The following is a 19321-nucleotide window of genomic DNA, read 5'->3' as shown; positions in this document are numbered from 1 at the left end:
TGTAATGAAAATGAATATAAGATAGTGAGTGAGACCAGTTCTATAGCTAGACAAAATCACATGTAAAAAGATTCAATATAAGTGATACGTTTTAAAATTTAAACATTAACGCAAAGATTTTATTTTAAAGAAACGGATTGTTTAAAAAATAATTTTTGTAAAACACAGAGAGATTTTCTTCTCTTTATTAAAAATGGTTACGTCTTGACGATAATTCTATTCTCTCTTGTCGATATTTTCTATAAGAGATGTTTCAAGAGAAAAAAGAAATATGTTTTCAGTTTTATAAGAAAAAATTATTTTTATTATTGCAATGCATAAAAACATTGCATGCTAGCAGAGTGTGCAAAAGTTAATGTCGCCGTGCGGATGGAGCGCTCATGCACATTACCAGGCGCGCGGCTCACCGATGTGTGTCTAGCCAAAGACCGGTACTGATTCGCCTATCTTTGTTTACAAATTATTTTTTATTGAGTATGATAAAAAATAATTCAAGATTTTTCGACTTATTTTTAATAAAGAACAATGCTACATATGTACTTACAAGTAGATGGTCTTTTATGACACTCTGTATATATGTATGTATAGTATATATGTATAATATATATGTATCGGACACCCCGTGCATTTCGTAGCGGCGCGGATTGCAAGGACGCGATTGTGAGATCATTTTAATAGTCACAATTGTAAAACATATTAAAAATATATTCTGTGAATATACAAAAATAATATATTTCAGGAAATAGATATATTTCAGGAATTATAAGGATATTCAGTATATTATATTACGTACGTTACGTATATTTACATTATGAGTATAGACTATTCGAATGATATCATGTGCTGTTAAGGTCTCTTATAAGTATACAATAATATTTATTTTAAATAATCCTTCATTAAAAAGGGCATGTAAAGTCGATTACTCACATATATCGCAGTTCGTGTCACCGCTTTTCCGTGATGTTGATTAATTTTACATTTATTGACTGATTTTCACGAAATTGGTTCCAAAACTACGCAAATTTTTCGGGGATTCTTTTCAGAGGTTTTCTTTTTAAGTTTTACACCTCCACCCACCTACCTATGCACCCACCCACGCACTCACCAACGCATTTACACATTTATTGACCAATTTTTATGAAATTGGTATCAAAATTTCACAAATTTTTCGAGGATGGCGACGATGGTGGGTTTTTTCAAGTTTTACACCTTCATCAACTCACCCACGTATCTACCCATGCTTTCAAACATTTATTGATTGATTTTTACGAAATTGATACCAAAATTTTGCAAATTTGTGGGGGATGATGATGATGGTGTTTTTTTTTAGGTTTTATACTTTCACTTACTCACTCACACATCCACTCACCCACTCACTCATACATTTATTGATTGATTTTCACAAAATTGGTACCAAAATTTCGCGAATTTTTAGGGGATAGTGACCATACTGATCTTTTTAAGTTTTACACTTTCACCCACACATCCACTCACGCACTAAAACATTTATTAATCGATTTTCATGAAATTGATACTAAAATTTCGCAAATTTTTTGGGGATGGCGAGAATGTTTTTTTTTTTAAGTTTTACACTTTTATGCACCCACCCACGCATTCACACATTTATTGATCAATTTTCACGAAATTGTTACCGTAATTTTGCAAATTTTTTTTGGCGAAAATGGTGATTTTTTGGGCGAAAATGGTGATTTTTTTTAAATTTTATATACCTCCACGTATTCATTCACGCACTCACACATTTATTAATCAATTTTCACGAAATTGTTACCAAAATTTTGCAAATTTTTCGCGGATGGCGAGGATGTTTTTTTTTTAAGTTTTATACCTCCACTCATCTACTCACACAATTACATATTTATTAATTGATTTTCATGAAATTAGTACAAAAATTTCGCAATTTTTTCGGGGATGACGACAATAGTGGTTTTTTAAAGTTATACACCTTTTTTATGTAAATTATGTTATATAATTTTGGAGAATCTTGTTAAAAAATTTTAATAATTTTTAATCATTTCATTCAGGTAAAAAATTATTATACAGGGTGTCCCCCAACGTGATATCCACAGTGAAAGTTTGCATTCTTGGGATTATTCCAACAGTCAAAAAGTCTTAATATACATATGCCCTAAAGTCGATTGTTTTAAAATTATAGCAAAAAGACGAAATTGCATATAATAATACAAGTATTATTTATTAAAGATAAGTTTATTTATTGGACGATAATATTATATAATAATTAACTACTTTATAAACTGTGCGGTAATATAAGTCATAAAGGTGTTTATTCTCGCATTTGTGCGGTAAAGTAAGGTATACATATTAATTTTTGATTATTATTTACAAAAATTAATTTTTAATTATTATTTACACATTTTTATTATTTACAAAAATTAATTTTTAATTATTATTTACACATTTATTTATTATTTATTTTTTTACTATGATAACACATGTAATTATTTTTTGTAATACCAGTCACGAAAGTTCGAATTTTGATTGCTGTTTAACGTGCGGATTGGTGGCTTATTTCTCAACAATTCAATGTATGCCTTACTTTATCACGCAAGTGCAAGAAAACACCTTTATGATTTACATTACTGCACAGTTTATAAAGTAGTTAATTATTATATAATACTATCATTCAACAAATAAAATTATTATCTTCAATAAATAATACTTTCTTATTATATGCAATTTTGTCTTTTCGCTGTTACTTTAAAACAATCGTGTTCAAGATGCAAAGGTAAAATTTCGATAATTTCGAGAAACGTCGATCGTCGAGTCAATAATAAAAAGTCAAAGTTTTTCTATGTTTGTTAGAGGAAACAAATCGTCATAAATTAAAGCTGTCATAAAAAAAAAAACTATCTCAGTAAATAAATAACTACCGGTATCGCAACCGTTTCACCAGATAATTATATCGCTATAAGCATGCGCGGCTTACCACGCGTCCCGAATTACCAAAAACAGCGAGCAGTCGCGCGCGCATGGCAAAACTCGCGTCTTTTTGCCCATCTCAGCGAAGCAGCCAATTATGAGCCGTGTTCTCGAGTCACCTCGAGCACAATTAAAATTGCTTATAATAATTGGCGCTTCACGAGAAGGTGAACTCTCTCGGGAAAACCATAAAGAGAAGCTCATACCCAGATTTCGCGCCTTATCGCATTCCGCCGTAAACCGCATATCCGCTTATTGTTAAACCGCAGAAATTAGTTGATCGCCGCTTATTTCTTTTTGTGATTACAAGTACTGTCTTCTGAAACTGATTAAAAGTCTATGTTAATTTTTTGTGTGTGTGTATTTTGTCGATCAGTGTATATTGTATATAATTAAACTCTCTTTCATATACAAAGGGTGACTTAACTTATTGCGCAACCTCTTTTCGCGAAGCGCGTCCTCGAACAAATTGACTTTACGGCATATGTGTATTAAGACTTTGTGACTTAGAATGATCCCAAGAATACAAAGTTTCACTGTGGACATCACGTTGTGGGACATCTTGTATAATCACATACAAAATCATATATATAATTACATACACATTTTTTTGCATTTCTAAATTTGTTGTAATAATTTATTTTGATAATTAAGCCATAAATTAAAATTTTATTAAAGTAAAATCTTTTTCAAATTTTGACTCAATAATGTGGTTTTGTTAATATATATATATATATATATATATATATATATATATATTTTAATTCTTAGTTTTTAATAAAGCATTTATTTTCAATTGTTTAAAAAAATAGGAATACTAGGCCGGTTCTAACCCGGGTCCTCTGAGGGGGGTGCGGGGCGGGGGGGTATTCGGGGGCAAGGGGGTATGACGTCACGCGGGCGGAGGGGTCTTATCAGCAGATAAGCTTATCTATGTTTATAAACAAAAGATAAACAATATCTATTACAAAGGGCTGCCGACAATCAGGGGGGGGGGTTGCGTTTCTTCTCCTTATACGTTATCTGTATATTTCTAAGAAATATAATCAAATTCTAAGAAGGGCCACCGCTTGGCATACGCCGACAATCAAGGGGGTTGCGTTTCTTCTCCTCATACGTTATCTGTATATTTCTAAGAAATATAATCAAATTTTAAGAAGGGCCACCGCTTGACATACGCCGACAATCAAGGGGGTTGCGTTTCTTCCCCCATACGTTATCTGTATATTTCTAAGAAATATAATTAAATTCTAAGAAGCACCTTGGGCGAATATTTCGGATGGCTGCAAAAGTGCGAACGGTTTATCGAAGAGCTGGAAGAACGCAGCCGTGCCAAGCGTCCGCGTCTCTCGATTGGACATAGGCAATCTCTCGTGGCGAGAATAGCGCGACTCGAGGGTGCGAAGGTGCGCTTGCAGAGACAATATGTCGGTGAATCCATGTTTAGTGGTGGATCCATACCTAGTGGCAGCGGCGGCGGATTTAGTGGCGGCGGCAATAACGCGCAAAGACTCGTTTGGCGCGAGATCGATACGGCGTTCGATAGCCGTATACTTACCGGTGCGGTAATTAACGTCGACTATATCGAACCGCGTCAGTTTTTGGAAAATGCAGCAGACATTGTAGTCGAGAACGTGGAGAATGTGCTGCAGAGACACATCAGTGTAAAAGTGAACACTGTTTTCAACGGCGAATTTGTGTCCGGTGACAAGCGTGCCAATAAAAGTATCAATACGAGAAACTTTGAACTCTTTCGCACGTCCGATGTACGCGAGTGGTACGAGCGCCGCGTAATCGAGCCCACGCTAGCATCGCTAGAAGAATTCCAGGAACGCGATAGCGGCTGGGCATTGTCGCGGATAATAGATTTGACAGTAAATATCAACAAGTATAATCCAATGCGCGCTGGATGCCATGTCAAATTACCGCAAAAAATTATGGTAAAAAGAGCGGTTGTTAATGTGCTATCAGCGGACAATGCGTGTTTCGCATGGTCAGTGGTAGCCGCTCTGTACCCCGCTGAAAGACATATGGAACGAGAATCCTCCTATTCGCATTACACCACAGTGCTGAATCTCCAAAACATTGAGTTTTCAGTGACTGTGAATCAAATTAAAAAATTTGAACTTGCAAACGACATCTCCGTAAACGTGTACATCATCGACAACGAGAACATCGTCCCGCTACGTCTTTCGGAAAAAAAGAAGGACAGACACGTCAATCTGCTGTACGTGGAAGACGATAACAGCGTCGGACATTTTGTTTTGATAAAAAATCTGTCTCGTCTCGTGAGCTCGCAACTGAGCAAAAAAGCTCATAAAAAATTTATCTGCGATCGGTAAGTATATATTTATTAAACTTAAATTATATTTAAAATATTTCTAATTAAATTTTTTATTTTTTACAGATGTTTACACTATTTCGGAGCGGCGGATAAATTGCAAGCGCATACGGAAGATTGCGGGAAATTGAACGACTGTGCTATCCGGTTGCCGAGCGACAAGGACAAGTGGCTCAGCTTCGACAATTACACGAGGAAGGAGCGGCTGCCGTTTGTAGTGTACGCCGATCTCGAGTGTGTTTTGGCAAAGACCGAAGATGCCAAAAATTATCAACACCATCAAGTATTCAGCATCGCGTATTACGTACAGTGTTCGTATGACAGTTTGTTGTCCACATACAATTCCCGCCGTAGTGTCGATTGCGTCGCGTGGTTCGCCGAACAGCTTAAAAATTTAGCAATCCGCGTAAAAAATATTTTAACGACCAATATCCCCATGATAAATTTAACGCCTGACGAGTGGACAAAATTTCGCAGCGCAACACATTGTCATATATGCGAAAAATCGTTTGACGAAGACGATACACGCGTTCGCGATCATTGCCACCTCACCGGGCGGTACAGAGGCCCCGCGCACTCAAATTGTAACTTAAATTACAAAGAATCATTTTGTATTCCTATAGTCTTTCACAATCTGTCCGGCTACGACGTGCATTTCATTATCGAGGACATAGCCACAGCGTTCGAAGGGGAAATCGAATTATTGCCGATAACAAAGGAAAAATATATATCATTCTCGAAAACTGTTAGATTGACACAAGACAAAAATGCAAAAAATTATATCAAATTACGCTTTATCGATTCGTATAAGTTTCTCAGTGCTAGTCTTGACAAATTAGCGTCATTTTTGGATAAAGATAAATTAAAAATTTTACATTCGGAATATCAAAATTTAACTAGTGAAAAATTCAATTTATTGACACGAAAGGGTGTCTTTCCATACGAATACATAGACTGCGTGGACAGATTACAAGACACACGTTTACCGCCGCGCGACTCATTTTACAGTTCCCTGACCGGCGACACAGTATCCGAGAGTGATTACGCGCATGCCGAGACCGTCTGGAGCCGATTTTCCCTTCGAACGCTAGGCGAATATAGCGATTTATATTTAAAAATTGATGTCTTGTTATTGGCAGACGTATTTGAAAATTTTCGCGACAGTTGTATAAAAAGTTGTGGACTCGATCCCGCGTATTATTATACTCTCCCCGGATATACATGGGACGCCATGTTAAAACATACAAATATAAAATTTGAATTATTAACAGACATTGACATGGTAATGTTTGTCGAACGAGGTATACGCGGCGGCCTTAGTCAATGTTCAAGTCGATACGCACAGGCAAATAACAAGTACATGCAATCGTACGACCCATCGAAACCCTCATCTTATCTCATGTATTTTGATGTAAATAATTTGTACGGATGGGCAATGTGTCAACCATTGCCATATGCCGATTTTCGGTGGGTCGACGATATATCGAATTTTGACGTATCATCTATCGCGTTCGATTCACCTATAGGCTATGTTCTCGAAGTAGATTTAGAGTATCCGCAGCATCTTCATGACGCGCACATTGACCTACCGTTTTGCCCGACGCGCGATAAGCCGCCCGGCAAGCGGGTGTATAAACTCCTAGCAACGCTTTACGATAAAAAGCGCTACGTAATACACTATCGTAATCTGCAGCAGTGCACGCGCCACGGGCTACGCATAACAAAAATATATCGCATACTACAATTCACGCAGTCAGCGTGGCTTCAAAAATACATCGAACTCAACACACAGTTTAGAACACGAGCGAAAAACGATTTTGAAAAAAATTTATATAAATTGATGAATAACGCGGTATTCGGCAAGACGATGGAAAATGTGCGCAATCATATGGATGTAAAATTATTAACAAAATGGGACGGACGGTACGGTGCGGAGGCAATGATCGCTAAACCAAATTTTCATAGTACAAGCATATTTTCGGAAAAATTAGTTGCCATAGAATTACGCAAACTCGAAGTTAAATTCTACAAACCAATCTACGTTGGCATGTGCATACTCGACGTATCAAAAGTATGTCTTTATGAATTTCACCACGAATACATGTCACCGCTCTATCGTGACAATTGTAGAGTAATGTACACCGACACGGACAGTTTAATATATCAAATTAAATGTCAAGATGTCTATGAAAATATGAAACGCGATATCGCTCGATTCGATACCAGCGATTACGCCGCGAATAATGCGTACGGTATACCGCTCGCGAATAAAAAGGTGCCGGGTCTGATGAAAGATGAGAATAACGGCGCGATAATGACCGAATTTGTCGGGCTTAGAGCAAAAATGTATGCTTTGCGGGTGGATGGTAAAAAGGACACTAAAAAGGCAAAAGGTGTCAAAAGTAACGTCGTAGCGCGTAGTATAACATTTGACGATTATACACGCTGTCTTAATGACGAGATTGAAATGACGCGTCAACAGTCATGTATAAGATCGAAATTGCATAAAGTGTATACCATCAGCGAGACGAAAATTGCTCTAAGTCCCTACGACGATAAGCGGTATGTCGTACCTGATTCGACCGACACCTTGCCGTGGGGACATTATCGAATACCATTGTAAATTGTAAGGACGTATTAATGGGAATTATATATATTTTGTTATATATTTCATATATTTCATATATGTTATACAATATATATTATGTTATACAATGATTGAATAAAATACATTAAATAACATTGTTTTTATGTATCCAAGAGTTGTGCAAACTGTCGAATCCCAGCCATTTCACATAAACCTCGTCACCCCTCCTGCGCAGTATTTTCTCCACGAGGTACACATCCGGATAATTTGCACGATGCAGCTCATGCTCGTAAAACGCTCCAGCGATAGATGTCTTGCGATAATCCTCGAGTAAATATGTTACGGGATTAGTATGCTGCACTTTAACAATCTTAAACACCTCGGTTGTCCAATTTGGCGTGTATCCCTTCTCGAAAAGTTGTTTGTACTTGCTGACGCGTACCTGATCACCTACTTTGAACTTTGCCGGACCCGCGATTTTTACACGATTGTACACGGTAGCCAAGAGTCTTTCGGCGATCGCAGGGGTAACGTCGGCGGGTCGCATACCAATCGTTCGATGCTTGCGTCCGTTGTAATCTGATACGAGACGTGGCAGCATGTCGAACCACTTGTAAGTACCATTCAGCGTAAACATCTTCCACATATCGTTCTTTAGTGTGCGATTGAATCGCTCGACGACCGCCGCCTTCAATATCGAATATGTAGAATAGTGATTAATGTCATGTCTTCGCATAAGTCGTTGCACATCGGCGTTGTAAAATTCCTTTCCGTTATCGGTTTGCATGTTTTTCGGGCATCTCTTGCTATCTTGAATTATCTTGGCGATTGCGTCAGCTGTCTCGCTTCCTCCTTTACTCTTGAGTGGTACAGCCCACGCATACTTGCTCAACACATCGATGATGGTGAGTATGTAGTGGTAACCTCTGTTGAAACGGGAGTATGGACGCATCTCGACAATGTCGGCTTGCCACAGATCATCGTATCCTCGCACTATGACATGTCTTCGAGGGAAATTTTTTCTCGCTGACGCGTGCAACTCGTTTACCAACTGCCGTCTCTCCAAACTATGTTGCTCGTTGTTATTTTCACTATTCATTTTCGTTCTTTCGGGTTCTTTCGGGTTCGTGCCTCGTTGTTTCGGGTTCTTTTGCGTTCGCGCCTCGTTGTTTCGGGTTCGTGCCTCGTTCTTTCGGGTTCGTGCCTCGTTGTTTCGGGTTTGTGCCTTGTTCTTTCGCGTTCTTTCGGGTTAAATTCTCGTTCTTTCGGGTTTTTTCGGATTCGTGCCTTGTTGTTTCAGGTTAAATTCTCGTTCTTTCGGGTTCGTGCCTCGTTGTTTCGGGTTAAATTCTCGTTCTTTCGGGTTCGTGCCTCGTTGTTTCGGGTTCGTGCCTCGTTGTTTCGGGTTCTTTCACGTTCGTTCACTCACGTCCTTGGACCATTCGAAAATCGTTCCTGACTCGATCACAGCCTCGTCCCAAGTCGTTTCTGATCCGTTCGTAGCCCGCCTTGGCCCGTTCGCAGCTGTCCCTGACCTGTTCGCAACCCTTACTGAGTTGTTGATAGCCTTGTATGTAACCTTTAAGGACTTGTTCGTAGCCTCGTTCGCAACCCTGTTTGACATGATCGTAACCTCGATCGTAGCGGTCGCGTTCACCACCGTTTCCAGGTCGTTCACTGCTGCTTTCGGGTCGTTCACTGCTGCTTCCAGGTCGGTCACTGATGCCACTTATTGTTGTTTGGTAGCACGCTGATAATCCTTCGTAGCTGTTCAACAACTGTTTGCAACCACTCGAGAATCCCTTCTAGACGTTTCACAACTGTTTGATAGACGTTTCTGAGCCAACCGCTCATTAGATACCTGTGTCTGAGGTAGTGTTTGGCGCACGCAGAAGCTCTTTTATCGCAGTTTCCAACGCTTGTACATCCTTCTCTAACGCAGCCAGCTTCTCATCTGACTCTTTCTGTTGGATCATCAATGTTTTAAAGCACTCTTCCAGGTACAATTTGTTGACGACATCGGTATCCGCCTCAGGTTGCGCTACACGGCGAATCTTGCGCGATCTCGCGTCATAATCTGTAGCGACGCGATGCAGAGCGTTTTTGCGCACGCATTTTCTAATCAATCTATACCATTGATCGTTTGTGCCAGGGGTTGCATCATTTCTCCTCTCGAATAATCCAAATTTATTGATAGACATTTTTTCAATGCTTTGTAAAGTGTCACACGATGAACTGAATAGATTGTCGGGAACCTTGTTTAATTTATAATAATGTCCGCTTCCCGCAGTTCCTCGATAATCGACAAGATCTCGTTGTCATGCGCGTTGTTGCCAGCTTGGTGCGAAGCATCGAGCAATCGTAGGCGATCCACTAGCTCGTTGGGGTCGTCCCAGTGCACGTAATCAATCTTATTGTTGGTTAGCGTCATAGCGCGAGGCATTCCCATGCCAGATTTTGGGTCGTCCGATTCCACCCGCGTCAACGGTGCGATTATATATTTGTACTTGTCCCCCTTGTTACTCTTCACACGGTCTTGCACATCAAAATTGCGTTTATGCGCATTTGTCGCCAATAATATATGTTTGTATTTTTGCAAATCATCCTTCTGGTAATCAGGTCTTTTCTTGAAGATCAACTCGTACAATCCGGGCGTTCCAATGTACCGCGTGTCGCCTATGATTATATTGTCATCTTTGTCAATCGCGAATCGTTTGTTTCCGATGCGCATTTCATTCTCGTCGAAATAGACTCCGTATACATTATCAATTTCTTTCTTCTCATCAGCACCGAGAAGAGCGTCCATATACTTTTGTCCTAATGGCCCCCAATCCTTTCGCATCATTTGTCGACCTTCCAACGATCTTAACCAGTGTCGAAGAGATATTTCGGGCGGGTTACGCGTGGTTTCGAAAACATTTTCGTCTACGAGTGTTTTGGGTATCACAGGTTGTGCGTTTTTCGGTGTAGATGTTGTCGACAATGAAGCGTCCAATGGCTTCGAAATATCATATTTTCTTTTTTTCAATGTCTCCTCCTCCTCCTCTTTATATCGCTTGATGGTTTTATGTTTTCTCTTTTTCGGTGTTTCCCCCTCATACCGTGTCTCGATCTTCACACCGTCGTCGTCGTCGGTGTTAGGCTCGTTTTTCAACGAAATCGTCGCGTTGTCGACAATCTTTTGTAGCGGCTCGATAATAGGTTTAAAGTGAGTTTTGACGGCGATATCATCATCGATTTTTCCGGTCTTCAGAGCGCGGTGTTTCTTGCGGATCGATTCGGCCGTCTTCGCAATCTCCTTGGCAACCTTTTCACGCTCGCGAATATTATCAACCATGTCGGCAGCACTCTCTCTAGAGTTTCTCTCGACTAGAAGGATTGTTGGCGACGACTAATGGCTCTGCGGTATCGCGAACTCGTTAAATCCTTTTGTGTATCGCCCGTTCGAAAGCGAGCTGTCCTTGTCTATCACTAGAAATCCATACTTTTGTTGCCAACATGTACGACATAAATTACTGAAATCCTCATACGACATGTCGGTATTCACGTGATCGTTGTACACGTGCTTCAAATTGGTGGCGTCCTGTTTAAACAGGATTAGCAGGTTCGCGTTGTCGCGTATAAGATGTTTTGGTATTCTCGCGTATGTCTGACAGAGATAGAAGCAGTCGATGTTCGAGTGGCGCCCCATTGAGAAGTACTCTCTTATCGTATCTTGCTTGTCGCATGCCACGTCATCAAAGACAAAAATTGAATTTGGATAAGCCTCGCTCGGTGGAATGACGTCACTGTTATTGGAGAATGTAAAGTAGCCGATTTCGTCAATCGGCGTCAATAAATCTTCCAAATAGCGATATTTCGGCTGTTGCAGCGATTTCGAGTACACGTACGCGTTCTCGAAACGCACACCGTGCGGACTTTCCAGCAGGCTTATCAACACGTTGGTTTTACCGCAGTTTGAGGGGCCGCAAACGATCGCGCGTATAGTTGTCGGTAGCATCGTACCGTGTTTGCGCACACCTTCGTTCACGCTGCAACGTACTCTGTCGTCGTAATTCATCACTCGTATCGTCAGAGGTTGTTGCACTTATTTCATTTTCTCACTCCCGATTTGACTTCCAACGTCCGCCTATTTATAGCTGCGCGGACTCGCGCTTTGCTCAGTAATGTCTAGAGATTGCAACGGATGTCAACGAAAATAGGCACAGGTCTATTAAATTGTGCGATAAACGCACTTCCGGTCGAGCTTCATATCCCCGGCTATCAATTTTGCGGCCCGGGAACTCGTTTGGAAAAGCGATTGGCTAGAGGTGATCAAGGTGTCAACCCATTGGACGCGGCGTGCCGTGAACACGATATAGCGTACTCTCGGAGCAGCGAACTCACCGAGAGACACGCGGCGGATAAGGTACTCGCCGAGAAAGCGAAAACTCGCATCGTCGCAAAAGACTCGAGTCTCGGTGAGAGAGCCGCGGCCGCAGTTGTCTGGACAGCGATGAAGGCCAAGACGAAGCTCGGCATGGGCTTGAAAACGAAAAAGAGGACGAAGAAGAGGAGGATACTTTCGGCAGCGAAACAAGGCGGATTTTTGCCGATTTTACCAATGCTGGGCGCGCTCGGATCCCTGGTTGGCGGAGCGGCTGGCGTAGCAAAAGCGGTAAACGATAGAAAAGCCGCGCAACGTCAGTTGCAAGAGATACTACGCCACAATCGCGCCATGGAAGGCCGCGGACTGTATCTCGCCCCTTACAAATATGGACGAGGAGCAAAAAAAAAAAAAACGTCAAAAAAACGTTAAAAATGCCGAAAGGTGTAACTACAAATGTGCAATTGCTACAACTTGCAAAACGTATGCACATTCCATACTTTAGAGGTGTATTTATGTGCAATAATTTACCGATAAATGGCGCGCGAGAAAATGAGAGTGGTATCGTTAATCTAGACAGTACAGACGGTCCTGGCACTCATTGGGTGGCGTATGCAAAAAGAGGAAATCGCGCAATTTATTTCGACAGTTTTGGCAATCTTCGACCACCCGAGGAATTGGTGCAATATTTAAATGTGCCGAAATTGGAATACAATTACACTTATTATCAAACGTATGATCAGAGTATCTGCGGACAGTTGTGCTTGCAGTTTCTCCGAGATTTTTCGCCGCAAATTTAAAGACTGACATTGCGTCATTTAACTCAGTTTTGTCAACATGTCGCTAACACTAACATTGACTGGGAAGAGTAGCGTCCTCGCGGCGACCTACTTTCCGCCCATAGATTTGAGCGACGCGGACTACAAGCTCGGTCTGACGGATTTTGAAACTTATCACACTATATCGAATGTGAATTCCTCGAATAATAAATTTTACTACGGCACAGACGACGCGAAAATTATGATTCCCGAGGGAGCGTACGAGCTGCAAGCGATACATGAATTATTAAAACGCGCACTTTCCCGAAAACATAATGCTGTTAGCGATAAAGGTGTCGACAATGAAGATTATCCAATCGTGCTCCGCGCTAATTACAATACGATGAGAAGCGAGATCAAGTGTGCCTACAGAATAAACTTTAGCATGCCCAACAACATTGGATCGCTGCTGGGATTCTCTAATCGTATACTGCAACCGCGAAAATGGCACAAATCAAACATGGCGATTAATATTATCAACGTGAACATTATCCGCATAGAGTGTAACGTGACCGCGGGTGCATACAGCAACAATAAACTCGTTCACACGATACACGAATTTTCACCGAGGGTACCACCAGAATATAAGATATCGGAAACGCCGGCGCAGATCATTTACCTGCCGGTCTTCGTACGGAGCATTACTGATTTAGTGTTACGCGTTACTGACCAGGAGGGACGATTGCTCGATTTTCGCGGTGAAGAGATAACAATTAGATTGCACGTACGACGGCGGGCCACCCTCGTGCGACGGGATGCTCGTGTTGAATAAAGACACGAAGAACACAATCAGACCAGCAGCAACATCATTCGCTAATATCAAATCAACTACGAAGAAGAGACTCACCTCGTCAAACGTTGCGTTTTTACAATCTTTGGGATTTGCGGTGCGCACCATCTGAACAATGACTAAGATTCTCAACATCGAGGAAGAGCCAGTCTTTGACGATCGCATCGTCAAGATTGAGACTCACACATACAACCCGTTTGCCAACACAACATTTGGATACAGCGACGAGATAAGAATACCCATACAACAACAGGATTTATATACATTGCCGTATGAGAGTTTCTTATATATTGAGGGAGAACTAAAGATAAACCATCCAATTGAGAGATCCAATGTGACACTGGGAAATAATTGTGTCGCATTCATGTTTGACGAAATTCGCTATGAGCTCGATGGTGTGGAGATTGATCGCAACAGAAATGTAAGAATAACAAGTTTGCTCAAAAACTATGTAACGATATCATTCGATAGAAGCATGGTTATGAGTAACGCTGGCTGGAGTGATCCGATTTCTGCGAGTGGGCACTTCAATTTCTGCGTACCGCTCTACATGTTGCTGGGATTTTGTGATGACTACAAACGAGTAGTGATTAATGCGCGTCATGAGTTGATCTTAATACGATCGCGCAACGACAATAATTGCCTGTATGGAGATTCTGCACTGGAGCCTGTGATCAACATATTCAAGATACAATGGCAAATGCCACACGTGTTGTTGAGCGAGATTAAGAAGCTGTCGATGCTGCACGCTCTGGAAAGCGGACGTTACATCAGCATGGGTTTCCGCTCGTGGGATCTATACGAATTTCCGCTATTGCAGCGTACGACCAAGCATTCGTGGGCCATTAAGACTGCAACTCAACTGGAGAAGCCGCGATATGTAATTTTTGCTCTGCAGACAGGGCGTAAAAATGTCATGTCCGAGGATATCAGTTGATTCGACGACTGTAAATTAACCAACGTGAAACTCTTTCTGAACTCGGAAAGTTATCCGTACGACGACATGAATCTGGATTTTGATAAAAACAGATGGTCAATTCTGTACGACACCTACACACGTTTCTGCAAGAACTATTACGGATACGAATACCTCGAGCCCAATCTCACCATCACACGGTTTTTACAAAACGGTCCGTTTGTGATTATCGATTGTTCTCGACAAAACGAATCGATCAAGAGCGCAACGGTGGATGTGAGATTGGAATTTGAGTGTAAGGAAAACGTGCCTAATAATACCACTGCGTACTGCCTCATTATACACGATCGTGTGATCCAGTACAACCTGTTGACCAACGTTGTGCGCAAAATCACCTAAAAAATGTTTACACAAATACGCGTGTGAAAGAGGGGGAGGAGGAGGATACATAATCAAGATGATGTGAGATGTTTGATGTTAGTGAAGTAATACCTCTCGACTGACTCGCATCGAAGAGATCATGTCCGCACCAACGTTTGTCGACCTGCAAGGATTTATACTAAACAAACGATTTATCGTAAAGGAAGCGGCAATCCTGAGAAGAGGATATATCCTGTCGCACTATTTCTTCGCATGCCCTGTGCCATGGAGCGTGCTTATAAAGTCGGAAAGGCGTCAGGCCTCGTGGCTAACTCAACATCATCACAGCTTACAATGGGAGGATGGAAATGTTCCATACGGCATGGCTCAGCGCTTGATTACGGCAGCTATCGTTGGCATAAATGAGCAAGAAGACGATGAAGAGTCCTCTCTCGTGTATGTAAAAGGACTCGAAAAGCGAGAATGGCTGGCCGAAATAATGGACGATGCGAGCAGCGGTTTCACCATTGAGACCTTGGATGCCATATATGAAGATGTACCTGCATTAAATAAGTTAGATCCCACATATACTCTACGATGTAATAAACATGTAAAAAATTGCGCGTTACAAAATGTATTTAAATTATTCAATTGGTGGTCGGCCGCAAAATCCAGGCTTGGATCCGACGATCATCCGTTTTTTGAATAAACATATTGTTTACATACTATTTTCTTTGTTATTTCTCTCCCTCACCAGATATATATTTCTAAGAAATCCTTTCTCCTAATATTTTTAAATATTTCTCTTTGTTCCCCTCCAGATATATAATTCTAAGAATTCCTTTCTCCTAATATTTAATTTTTTATCCCCATTACTTTTAAATATTTCTCTTTATTTCCCCTCCAGATATATATTTCTAGGAATCCCCTTTTCCTAATATTTTAAAAATGATCGTTACTCGATTATTAGTACTTTTATACGATCAGTCTCTCGTCGACTGTTCTGACTGGTGGTTCACTTTTTAATACCCTCGAGAAAAATATTCTGCACCAAAAAAGCAGCAGCATGAATTACTACATGCCGAGACGCGATGAAACGTGCGAGAAGAAATGCGACGAGTAAGTATAACTTTTCCTATTTTATATATTTTATATTTTTTCTATTTTTCTATTTTTTTATGAGTTATAATTTCTTTTTTTCCTAATTTAGTTTTAATTTTTTTTCCTAATTTTTTTACAGCGTTTCGCTGGAGTCTCGTGCGGTTCGTATACTTGGAAGACGATACGCATTGACGACCACGGAATTCAAATTCCTCGAAATCGGCATCAGAGTGGATCCGCCGAGTTACGTGGAGATCGCCATAGGAGATCATCGGGGAAAACAGCTAATACTATTTCTCGAAACGTGGAAAGGACTCTACGAGCAACGTCACGCTATTCAAAATTATTTGAACAATGACTCTCCCAACAACGATGTGTATAACTTCATAAGTGTCGGGCCGCTAACAGTACGTTTTCACAAGATAAACGACACCAAGCTCATAAGTCTCGAATCGGCGGACGTGCGCATGATGATGGTCGAATCGACGTTACGTCGTATGTTCGAGCTCGATTCATGCATCGAAATAATGTTCGATCGATTGACGAGGCTCATCGCAACGGTTGATATCAAACATACGCAATTCTCCAATATTGCATCCACTGTAACGAATGCGAGAGAATTGCCGAATGCGATACGCGCTAGCAACGCCTTCGACATGCACCAACTTGTCGATTGCGAGCTGGTGGCTTTAGTTTTTAATATGTAATAAAACTTTATTGTAGGCGGATAAACGATTGTGGACAAAATAGATATATATATAAGGAGACCGGATTAATTAGTCAGGAAAGAATCCGGATCAAATAAGGAATTATAATTAGAGTATAATGTATTTATTGCGAACTCAAGGTGCCTCTTGTCGTCAAAATACTAAATGTTCCCTTGTCTCTTCGCCGTCGCCCCGACTTCGGCGGTCCTCGATCGTAAGAGAGAGTGTCCAAAAAGAGAGCGTTATGTGTGTCTGTCTACCAAAAATCGCTGATACTTATATCGCTCCTAATTTCCCTAATAATCCCTTCCTATCATACTTGAGCCAATCGCTAAGCGACAACTAACCCGTGCTCTGGTTTGTTTTCGAACGGTCGCATCTGTTATTTTCTACACGGATCAAATCTCTTATTATTCGCACACGGTAACATAAATATAAATAAATAATCGAACACGAGGACGAGACGACAAGGCGACAATAATATGATGGCGTGATACATACTCTCGAAAATAATCGCACGCCTACATTATATATAATTATGTATTAAATATAAGACAAATAAATATTTATATGTATATCATGGTGTACTTTATTTGCGCGCCACCCGTTACATACTTTGCGAGAGAGCAACCACTAGAAAAGAAAGAGACAGCGCGCGAGAGAGAAATCGGATGTGGCGGCGAGAAAGAGAGATTCGGCGGCTCGCGGCGAGAGAGAGACGGCGAATTAAGACGCGAGAGAGAGAAAGAAGACGGGCTGCAGCGAGAGACGTACGCGAGAGAGAAAAAGAGACATACGAATTTTGAGAGAGACGTCGAAATAAGACGCGAGAGAAATGTGAAGGAGAGAGAGAGAAAAAGGGACATACGAGTTTTGAGAGAGACGGCAAAATAAGACGCGAGAGAGAGAAAGAAGACGGGCTGCAGCGAGAGACGTACGCGAGAGAGAGAAAGAAGACGGGCTGCAGCGAGAGACGTACGCGAGAGAGAGAAAAAGAGACATACGAGTTTTGAGAGAGACGGCGAAATAAGATGCGAGCGCGAGAGAAATGTGAAGGAGAGAGAGAGAAAAAAGAGAGAGCTTTTAAAATAATTTTTAATAATTTCTTTATATTTACTTATAATTTAAAAGGGAACAAGAGATAAGGAAGACATTTTAATCTAAAATAAATACACTCATTTGATAATAATATTTTTTTTAATCTATAAAATATGTGTACATTTACATTTGTGTGTGTGTGTGTGTAAAATTAAAAATGAAAAAATATAAAAATAAAAAATTAAAAAATATAAAAATAGAAAATAGAAAAATATAAAATATAAAATATATAAAAATAAGGATATAAATGAAAAATAAAAAAATAAAATAATTTACATTATGGACGATTGGGGTGGCGACGGTGACGGCGGCGGTGATTGCGGCGGTGATTGCGGCGGTGACGGCGGCGGTGACGGCGACGGCGTGGCGGCGGTGTAGGCTGAGGCCTAACATCGTACGGGTCTGGTAGAGTGAAAAGCTGCACCAGACCCCAATCAGCTTCGTCGTCGCTTCTTAAATATGCGTCCCAATCCGACATCTCTGGAACCATTATTGGAACGTATGGTTCATCTGTAAACATAACAATTATTAATTTAAAAATATAACAATTATTTATTTAAATATATAATACAATATTATAAATTTTATTCTTACCGTCCCAATTTTCATACACAGGTACAGGTTCCGGCTCGAACAGCCACACCAGACCCCAATCATAGAAATCGCCGTCATCGTCTCTTATATATGGGTCCCAATCCCAATCACACATATCTGGAACCATTATTGAAATGTAAACATAACATTATTCATTTAAAAATATAATACAATATTATAAATTTTATTCTTACCGTCCCATTCGTCATCCCCTATCCATTCTTCAAAGTCGTCATCTGAATAATTTTCCCATTCTGCATCCCTTAATATATCATAAACGAGGTCCTTGATCACCCAACAACAACAAATAATACAGAGGGCAAACTACAAAAAAAAATATTAATATTAATATATTTTTTCCTCCACTATTAATTAATATTTTTGCACTTAAAAAGCACTACCATTTTCGTTGCAATGTCCCGACACTTTGTTGAGGACCGTTCGAAACTTTATGATTGCAGAGACAGCCCTGCTCTCCACAGGCTGTACCCCACTTAAAAAATCTTCACAAAAAACTATATCTATTTCAAAAAACATTCCAAGTGTCGAATGTTTACATCTCACGTTCGAGAGAGCCGGCGGGTCGCATCCATGCGAGGGACACGTGGAGAGGCGCGCGCTCTTCCATGCATATGCGAGAGAGAAAACGAGCCGCAGCGGCGACAGCGCAAGAGAGAGACGGCAA

The 19321-nt window shown here is 40.6% G+C and overlaps 4 protein-coding genes across 4 annotated transcripts; 2 read left to right on the top strand and 2 right to left on the bottom strand.

Moving 5' to 3' along the window:
* The first annotated feature begins 6967 nt into the window (after nucleotides 1-6967).
* On the top strand, nucleotides 6968-7922 carry LOC146720063 (uncharacterized). Its single transcript, XM_085489080.1, has one exon. The coding sequence runs from the start codon at nucleotides 7140-7142 to the stop codon at nucleotides 7920-7922; it is 783 nt and encodes a 260-aa protein (XP_085345206.1). The 5' UTR covers nucleotides 6968-7139.
* Nucleotides 7923-10146: 2224 nt separating this feature from the next.
* On the bottom strand, nucleotides 10147-11223 carry LOC146720062 (uncharacterized). The gene has a single exon (XM_085489084.1). It carries the CDS (start codon nucleotides 11221-11223, stop codon nucleotides 10147-10149), a length of 1077 nt encoding a protein of 358 aa, XP_085345210.1.
* Nucleotides 11224-16125: 4902 nt separating this feature from the next.
* LOC146720061 (uncharacterized) lies at nucleotides 16126-16944 on the top strand. The gene is made up of 2 exons (XM_085489083.1): nucleotides 16126-16255; nucleotides 16377-16944. The coding sequence occupies exons 1-2, from the start codon at nucleotides 16203-16205 to the stop codon at nucleotides 16942-16944; spliced, it is 621 nt and encodes a 206-aa protein (XP_085345209.1). The 5' UTR covers nucleotides 16126-16202.
* Nucleotides 16945-18314: 1370 nt separating this feature from the next.
* LOC146720060 (uncharacterized) lies at nucleotides 18315-19039 on the bottom strand. Its single transcript, XM_085489082.1, has 4 exons — nucleotides 18831-19039; nucleotides 18637-18753; nucleotides 18467-18552; nucleotides 18315-18428 (listed from the first exon to the last, which is right to left on the bottom strand). The coding sequence occupies exons 2-4, from the start codon at nucleotides 18749-18751 to the stop codon at nucleotides 18315-18317; spliced, it is 315 nt and encodes a 104-aa protein (XP_085345208.1). The 5' UTR covers nucleotides 18752-18753; nucleotides 18831-19039.
* Between the last annotated feature and the right edge of the window lie 282 nt (nucleotides 19040-19321).

Source organism: Nylanderia fulva, unplaced genomic scaffold, assembly GCF_048542155.1.
Source record: "Nylanderia fulva isolate GAGA-0341 unplaced genomic scaffold, ASM4854215v1 Scaffold79, whole genome shotgun sequence".
NCBI classification, from domain to species: Eukaryota; Metazoa; Arthropoda; class Insecta; order Hymenoptera; family Formicidae; genus Nylanderia; species Nylanderia fulva.
The sequence above is the reverse complement of the archived record's forward strand: the minus strand, read 5'-3'. Positions and strand labels throughout refer to the sequence as shown.